The 9,002-nt window shown below is 44.7% G+C and overlaps 1 protein-coding gene across 1 annotated transcript; it reads right to left on the reverse strand.

The window, feature by feature from the left end:
- Positions 1 to 1,149: 1,149 nt before the first annotated feature.
- Positions 1,150 to 8,557, reverse strand: si:ch73-252i11.1 (uncharacterized protein LOC553517 homolog). The gene is made up of 12 exons (XM_029161085.3): positions 8,184 to 8,557; positions 7,199 to 7,334; positions 6,378 to 7,101; positions 6,242 to 6,292; positions 6,040 to 6,166; positions 5,779 to 5,944; positions 5,152 to 5,272; positions 4,970 to 5,069; positions 3,967 to 4,042; positions 3,366 to 3,496; positions 2,860 to 3,011; positions 1,150 to 2,760 (listed from the first exon to the last, which is right to left on the reverse strand). Exons 1-12 carry the CDS (start codon positions 8,450 to 8,452, stop codon positions 2,069 to 2,071), a joined length of 2,745 nt encoding a protein of 914 aa, XP_029016918.1. The 5' UTR covers positions 8,453 to 8,557; the 3' UTR covers positions 1,150 to 2,068.
- Positions 8,558 to 9,002: the final 445 nt, after the last annotated feature.

Below are 9,002 nucleotides of genomic sequence, written 5' to 3' on the forward strand. Positions count from 1 at the left end.
ACGAGAACACAGCCTCCGAGGATTGTCGTTATCTCGTAGCCTCCGCCATAACGCGATCTGATCTCTGGCCAGAAGGTCATCCAGCCTCTACATGAAGTGAGTGCTTATATTTGCTGCTGGTGGGGTCAAAACGCCTCCTTACAGTAGATTAGAATTAATTACAGGCCATTAGGGTCCGGCCGCCAGTTAGTAGAGATTCAGCCTAGTGCTCATTACTGATCCATAAAGACGAGGCTAAAAGGAGGAACAGAAAACAGTGACGTAACCTTTTAAAGCTGCTGCAGATCCCCAGACTCCAGCCCAGTTATTCCCAGACGCTGCTGAGCGGTGTTGACAGAACTAAGGTCATTCAGCAGTTTGTTCCAGGGAGCACGATAGAAGCAAACCAGTGGGGCGACAGGAGGGTAAAGCTGCTGGAAACACACAGGAGCAACTACAGCTTTACCTGGCGCCTTCAATCAGTGCACAATGGAGGATTCATATACCTGTGGCCACGTGCACATGCAGCCGCTTCCATATATCTTTGGTAATTAGCTGAGCAACAGGTGCCTCGTCGATCTGGCGAGGCCACGCGTGCGATGGATCTGCTGACGGCGGCTGTTATTTAATTTACCACAATGCAACCTCCATCAGCCAAATGAAGACCCCCCCCCTCCGCTCGAAACGCTCGTCATCGGTTGGAACCGAGCCTCGGTGACTCACCAGAAACATAAAACACCTCAAACGCCCGCTGGGACGCGCACCAACATCGAGGAGTCATTTTTAATTCATAGCCCTGCGTATTGAAGGAGAACTAGATTTTCTCCCCTGATACGCGGAGGCCTGGAGGGTACCGGGAAAACAGCAGCCGGGTCACGTGCAGGCGTCGCGCAGGAAGCGGCTGCTCGGGCTGGTTAATGTCAGCGCGTATTTACAGGCGCCAGGCGGCCTGTTGCACCCTGCGGGGCGCAGCTGCAGCTCCCACAGCGCAGCTCCATCTTAATGGGCAGTGATAGAAATGGATGACAGACAGATCTATTTTCACCCTGGGAATTACCTCCTCGCAATTTACAGTACAGCCAGAAGATGAGGTTTTAGTTCTATGTGCCGTAGAAACCAGCACCAGTGATGAGACTCACGTTGCCCACATTTAAAAGAAACCAACAACAATTAGAATAGAAATCCTTTATTTGTCCTGAAATTGGAATCAAAGTTTGTGATGTGGTCGAACCAGAAAAGTCAAGTGCTCTCAGAATAATTTCCGTCTGCCTTGTTTATATTGTATTAGGGCAAATCAGGAAACGCTCAGATCAAAAGCAGTCGTTTAGTCAAGCGACAGAGAAATAAGACCCAGAGGTTTCGAATCAATTGGCAGAGCTAATGTCATGGGATCGTTTTTCTTTCCCCGCCTCGTTTCACTAAGAGGCCCTGCCCGACCGCTGGTGGCGCTTTCCTTTCATTTACTGAATGAGACGGAGACTGTGGAAAGGGGGGTCTGGAGGGCACATACGGCACAAAGTGTCGGAGGAGACTCTCAGTAATCCAGGTGGAATACGGCAGGAAGGAGCTCCATGATTTATGTGTACCTGAGCAAAACTGGACAATTAAACAGTGACACCGATTCTGATCCAATTCAAAGAAGAAAAAAAAACTACGCTGATGTGGGTCAATAAATATTTTTTTCATGTTGATTATGTAAACCTCAACTCACTCAACTTTTTTTGCCTTTTACAGAAACTACATTTCAGTACGTCTCCCCGCTGATGATTAATTTTTTAGTAAACTAAGTACATGAACACAAGTAGAGACTTAACAATCAGCGTTAGTGACTTCACAGCAACAGCAGCAGATGGATGTGACGAGATGTCAGATTAACAAATACAGAAAACAAAAATGACACATACAGTATCCATCACCACCATCGACCCCTAACCTTTGATTGACAATTGCCAAATCATCTTTTATATCTGAGTGCTTAATAATACTAGTGTTTCAAACAAGTAGTGTACCTAACCCCCTTTCACGCTTAATTATTGCATAAATCACCAAATTCCTCAAAGTATTCTAATTATTTCAATCAATTTGAGGCCTAAGCAATGACGCAGGAATCAGATGATTTCTTTGGCTTTGGGGTTGGTGGAGATGGCGAAGACCTGGTAGGAGCCTGGTACGAGTCTGTGCTAAGTGGGAAAGACCATGTGTCAAAGGTGCCCAGGTTGTTCGAGGCGGTGCTTGAGGCGGTGCTGGACCTATACGAGCTTGTGCCCGACGGGTACGAGTACGGGACCGTGTTGTACGAGGACGCGCTGGACGCACTGGCTCTCGGCTGGTAGGAGGACGTGCTGGATGCGCTTGAACGGGGCTGGTAGGAGGATGTGACCGATGCACTGGCGCTGGGCTGATAAGAAAGCGAGCTGGGTTTATGGGACACTGTGCTGGGCTGAGGGACAGATACATGGACTCTGGGCTTGGGGGCCGGTCTTGCCGCTACTGACGCGCCACCATATAAACTGACGAGCGGGTGCGCATTCTTGTACTGCAGCAGGTACTCGGGGTAGATCTGGGGTTTCTCGAACACGACGTAGATGGAAGGATTCTGAACGTTGTCCACGCAGCTGTGAAAGAAGTTCACGTCCCCGCCATCCTTGGAAGGAGCTCGGCAGAGCTCGGAGGACCCTTTTGTGAAATCTCCCACCAGCACCCGAGAGACAAACATGGATTTGACGTCAGAGTCATCAGTGTAGCTGTGCGAGTATTTAGCGTCCCGGGCAAAGTAACTCCCTGGGTTTGGACACACACATTTGGGGTGGTTAACCAAATATTATATATTATTTAATTCTACTGGATATATTTGCTATTAAAACAAGAACAAGCTCTCACCTTTGCCAAAAGCGGTTCCATGCGTGCCACAGATTCTCCAGTCAAAATTGGTGGAGCAGATGGCGTCCACGTTTTTCGAGTTAGTGCCATGAAAAAGCTTTTTCTCTGTCACAACGCGGCCGTTGTTGTTGATCTTCATCTGATTCTTCTGCCTGTATTTAGGAATTATGAGAAAAATGAAGATGGTGCATGTTAGCTACCGCTAGGATCAGGGAAACGTTAACTGGTACTGGGTTAAAGGCTCTATTTTTAGTGTTTGCCTACTTCTTTCAACCCCCCCCCCTTCCCTATCTCCTAACCCTGACCATCACAACTAAAGGCAGACGTCTAACTTTTGCTCTAATCTGAACCAAAACTCAATTCTAACAGCAGCCCTAAAATCACATCACCCCCCCACTCCACACACACACACACACACACACACACACACACACACACACACACACACACACACACACACACACACACACACACACACACACACACACACACACACACACACTTACCACTGAAAGATTTCCCAAAGACTCTTGTTCTGAATCCTCTCGATTTTGACCACATCAAAGTCAATCATGGTTTTGAAGAAAAGAGCCTCAATCTCCTTAAATTCATCTGATGTGCGCTGAAGGGAGATACGCTGAAGAAAAAAAATATATATAATGTCTATTTAGAAAAAGTAATTTGTTGCTTGTTTTTGCTTGCAGCTTGTGGAAGGGACTGAAACTGGATCAATAGAACAGATTAAAGGCTTCAGACTTGATTAGATGCAGTATATGGATTAATTTGATGATTAGGGTCAGCCCTTCTGAACTTTCCAAATCACGGTACATGGGAAATACTTTTGTTTGTTTTCACTGAAGGTTGGATAGTTAGATTACAATAATCCAATACATTAAAACACGACTAGAAACACTTTTGTGTTTTACTAAGTAATTTGGTTTGGTGTCTGTGAAAGATTTAGAATTGGTTTGGATTACGTTGATATTTGGTTAAGGTTGAGGCCATCTGTTTGGGGAGCGGGTGAGAAAATTGTTTTGCTGTTTATTTGTGTGATATAAACTTAAGTCAAGCTATAGATTGAAATGTTACACTGAATTGCTCCTGTACCTTGAATCCTGTTGCAGGGATCTGTGTCTTGTCCCAATGGTCGGGAATAGGGGCAAGAGTTGGTACCAGAGGCCTTCTGTAAGTGAAAAAGCAAACTAGTGTTAGTGTTGTTCGTTTTTACAGTTTTTAAATCGGTCACTTTAACGCAGCCGTTCAATGAAACAACACATTCTCTTAACAGTTCACACACAGGTCTAAACAGCTGCTCCGATGCCAAAATGACACACCTTGTTTGTAAAAGGCTCTAACAAAACATTTGAAATATGCAGCAAAACTCATTTTGCCTTCAAAAAATACAATCAAGTATAGGAACATCCAATCAGTCACACACAGTTGACAGCAAAATACAAACCACTGATCTCAGTGTGAATCAATGCTTCATTGATTCTCATTGTAGCCTATTGCTCTTTGTTGTCTTTGTAGTTTATTTCAAATTTACCTATAATGCAAATAATTGGATCCAGATGAAGAAATTCTATGATTTATTTAGTTAATGAAAGTCATTTTTCAAACTGTGGCAGAAAACTGAAATATTGTCAATATTACAGAAAATACATGTAAATTAAACTACAGTCAAATCTATTGGAGGATGAGACACAGCCACTGTTGATACTCAGTCTCTGCTTTAGACCTCCTTCATCCATGCTGGTAAAGAGTGTCAAACAGGTGCTATGGTGAGTTCATACTAGTCATACTAGTTGCTAATAGTTAGGAACAGATGGTTTCTCTTTGGTCACCAAAGCTAAAACCATGGAATTTGGACTGTTTTGCAAAAGGGAGAAAAAAATGTGTCAATCCAGTGAGAACGGGTTTACACATTTGCTTACACATGTGTCTGATGCACTGTTGGAATACTGTAGTGATGATAACAATATATGGAATCTACTGTAGTTATGGAAAACAGGTCAAAGCGACTAATAAAAACTGTAAAATACATGTAAGGTCACATGTTAGAAAGGCTTCAAAAGAACTAGCGTAGCGTATTTAGAATGTCATACAGTACCTCACTCTTTTCTGTTCTTGGACATCTGTGGCTGAGACGAACTTTGGCCGTCTTTTCACAAGCCTTTTAGTGCCGTACTGCTTGTTTGTTTGTATCATGTCTAAAGCAGGAAAAGGAAGACGTGACCAAGTGCCACCAGTGAAACCGTGCACACACAGATTGCTTGCATCAACCTCCTTTACCCTGGAAGCTGAGTGTATATGACTGCGAGCCGGCGGTGAACTCCACCACGTCTTTGCGATTGTCTAGATACTTCTGCTCCAGGTAGGCGCTGTCGATGTCTGCGGATCTGTGTCCAGCTCCCTGCAAATCAAGACCAAAACATTGGTTACCTTTTATTTAACCCTAAAACATTGGTTAGAAACAAAAAGAAAGCCTGGAATGACATCCTATGGACAGTTAAGTAAGGAGAAAGGAATGTGATGTGTCAGTTTTGGGTAAATTTAATGATTTTGACTAAAACATAAGGCTCATCGTTGCCTTTATGGTTTATGGCTGATATTAGCGGCTCCTTTAAAGGCATAACAACCTCCACTGTCATGACAAATGCCAGAGTCCACACAAACCAACGCCCATGTATTTCAGTATTAGTTGCATAATGCATCACATGTCTTATATTGCTATCACTAATGTTACACATTTCACTTGACAAACTTGACCAACCTTGAAGTACTACAAATGAGAGATGATGGAAAATCCCAATTTTAGAATGTTACCAGTGTGTAACTACAACAAGAAGCAGCAGTGTGATTAAAAAGTAAGCTGCTGAGACGACGTGGCCTTCAATATAACTGAATGTAGCTACTCACAGCTGAGGCGTACAGGTTCCAACTGCCAAGCTCGTCCTCCCAGTACCACAGCCACACGGTGGTGTGGATGAAGGTCGGCTCAACCAAGGAGTTTGTGGTGGAGAGCCGTCGCACCTGGCTCGTCCCGCGGGTCATCGTGTCGAAGTACACGGCTGGGCTGCTGCTACTGGAGCCAGCAAAACGAGGAAATGCTGGTTCAGACTAACCCACCACGCAGTCCAACAAGCAGCTCCAGACACACTGAATACCTGCAGAGAGTACCTGTAGGCGTTTTTGGGGTCGCAGTAGTCCTTCTCGGTAGCCTCGTTATTGGGCAAGGCCTTCCACTGATCATCCTCCCTGACCTCCCATCTGTACGGCATCTTGTCATGGGCTTTAAAACACTTTTCTGGGTGACACAAAATGATATTAATGTCATCTGATCAAAAGAGTCATTACTTATAATCCATTGCGGGTTACTTACCCTCATGTTTACAGTGTCCTTTGATGAAGTACATGCATATCTCTGTTTTATCTGAAGAAAACAACCATGAAGAACATTTCAGACAACCAATTTAAGTGATCTTCCCGTTAATGCTCCTGCTGCTGGCGTAGTTTACCTCTGACTGGCCTCGGCCTTTGTCTTCTGTCCTGGTCGTTGCTGCCGTTGGCCTCTTTCTCGCCGACAGCAGCCTTTCGACCTCCACCTCTCCCCCTGGCAGACGCAGACTTTTGACTCCTGCTCCGCCCGTCCTCGCTGCTCGCGTCCGTGTCCATAGAGACATCGCTGGTGGAGGAGCTCAGTTTAACGCTTCCTTCGTCCCGTCCGTCAACAGTGTACAGATTTAGGGAGTCAATGTCGGCGAGGATGTCGCTAGAGGAAATAGCTCGTTGGCCTGGAGTTAGGTTGCGCTGGTTTCCTCGATTCCCCCAGTTGCCTCTTTTCCCTCGATTGCCTCTGTGACCACCTCTCCCTCTACCTCTGTTCACCTGCATTGGCTGAGAATTCCAACCGCTGTCACCAGTTGCCTCACAGTTGTTGGCAGCAGCAGCACCAGTGCTGAGTGAATGTGGTTGTCCTCTGCCCCTGTTGCCCCGGTTGCTCCTGTCATTGCGCCTTAAAGCCACTTTATTTGTATAAATGACCTTCAAGGAGTGATACAGATCCTCGGGCACACCTTTTTCTTTCAGGCATTTTAACGGTTGTGGATCATTAAAGTCGTGACTCCTGAAGCAGCTGCAGTCTCCTTTCAGGAACTCTTCGCAGATATGCATCCTCTTGCAAGCATTCCCCTCTTGACACCGGCCAAACTCCCCAAGGCCATTGTTGTAGTCAAAACATATCTTAAACAGGGAGAAAAAGCAAAAATAAGCATACATCTGTATCAGATGCCACACTTCTGGGTACCTTTCACACTGTATGTGTATATGTGACACTTACAGGAGGCAGGAGGGTGTTGTCGCTCTGCAGCAGCAGGGTGCACAGCTCCGCCCGGCTCAGAGTCTCCAGCTCATGCTCCTGAAGTACCACCTGATTGACGTCTGTGTTCAAATCATGCGAGAAGACGCACGTTCTCCTGCCACCAGACAGCACACGGCGTTACGGGACGGCTACGTAGACGTAGCGCGTTCATGTCAGGTCAGTGCAAACACACGTGAAGGCTAAAGGTCACCATAGCAACAAGGTATGAGAGCTATAATATGCTAAATTAAAACAGAAGATACTATGTACATTATTAGAAATAGGTAGACAGAATATAAAGCCATAATAAAACTACTACTGTAAACCATTTGCACGCTTGTTTGCAAATTATAACTGCAATATTATCATAATTGTATACATGAAAATTAAAATCCTGGGACACTGGGAAGTTGGCTTCATGTTTTTATTAACAAAGCAATGTTGACTCAAAACAGCGCCAACATTATCCAGACTGAAAGCTGTCGGTCCAAACCAGCTAAATAAGTTAATTAATTAAGCAGTGAATGAATACACAATACATAACGAATTTTGGTTTAGCTACCGTTGCTGAGTAAACTAACTAGCTGTCAGCTGTGCGACGTCACGTGACCAAGGCCTCTATACAGGCTAAATTTTCACAAATAGTAACTTAGGTTACTCTGTCTCTTGTATTTATGGTTAAGCGTGTGCGTTTTGTGGCGTGACAGAACCGCAAATTTAAATTTATTCTTTTAATATAAATGTATGTACAATATAAATGTCCAATCCTGTATGTAATCATTTACATCAATTACACCCGTGTATTTTATGTAAAATAACTGACAGCATTATTTTTTGTTGATCATAACAATAAAAGGTACGATAACACAACTTTGAAGAGTAAAGATTGATTAGCATCAGTTTAGGCGTCCGTGAAGGAGGCAGCACGGTCAGTTTGAGGCCAGCATTAAATGGAGGCGTTTACCTGGAGCGGTTGTAGTGGCAGGTTCCGCTGAAGAGGAAGTTTTTGCACAAGTGGAGCGACCCGCACGTCCCCGGGCAGTCTTTGCGTCTGCACAGCGTCAGTCCGGTCCGAGCCAACACCCTCGGCTGTCCCTTAATACAGGAATGAACAAACCTCTGCCGGTTATTGAGCGTCTCCGACACGTTAGCGACGTCGAGGTTAAACACAAGATCGACGACGTTTACGGCTCCTTGGTTGGCGCAAATAAACCTAAATATCTCTGACTCCATTATTCTCCGTCAACCGCTCAGGTGACCTGCAGCCGAAGACCGGATGCTGTGTCAAAAAGGAAAAGGCAAAGTTCGGTATCGTTTCTGACGATTGGAAACCGAAACTTAACTATTCCTAACCGGGGTCGATGCTGTAATACCGCCGCTGTCCTCTTGGGGGCGCCACAATGTTTTGATATTACATATCCCCTTATTCCCGTGAGGCCGAGATCTTCCTCCTGTCTTACAATTGTGTTTTATTTATTGATCAGCTCAAATTTGACACTGAGGAGGCAAATATAAGATAACACACTCACAGGGGGCATTTTACATTATAAATAAAACCACTAAAACATGAATAAATACTTCAATGCAAAATTGTTTGCATTTTGTATTCTGACCTACACAAATACAACCCCCTCTTCTCTCAAAGTGTTTGCACTGTTATTAATGTGTTTTTACAATGGGTGTGTAGGATCTGCCACTTTTAATATGCTTACCATAATCCCATTATTGTAATCTGCCCCATTTCAACCCACTGCCCACTTCAGTGGGTGGGTCATGCCTACAC

This window comes from Betta splendens, chromosome 9 (genome assembly GCF_900634795.4).
Source record: "Betta splendens chromosome 9, fBetSpl5.4, whole genome shotgun sequence".
Taxonomy (NCBI): domain Eukaryota; kingdom Metazoa; phylum Chordata; class Actinopteri; order Anabantiformes; family Osphronemidae; genus Betta; species Betta splendens.

What these genes read in the sequence shown, in the direction of transcription:
- si:ch73-252i11.1 (XM_029161085.3), bottom strand. Translation starts at nt 8,452, where the DNA reads ATGGAGTCAGAGATATTTAGGTTTATTTGCGCCAACCAAGGAGCCGTA. An exon ending in TGCCACTACAACCGCTCCAG is followed by an intron (nt 7,335 to 8,183) that starts GTAAACGCCTCC and finishes GTCTGGTGGCAG; the next exon opens with GAGAACGTGCGTCTTCTCGC. An exon ending in CTTTGGGAAATCTTTCAGTG is followed by an intron (nt 3,012 to 3,365) that starts GTAAGTGTGTGT and finishes TCCTAAATACAG; the next exon opens with GCAGAAGAATCAGATGAAGA.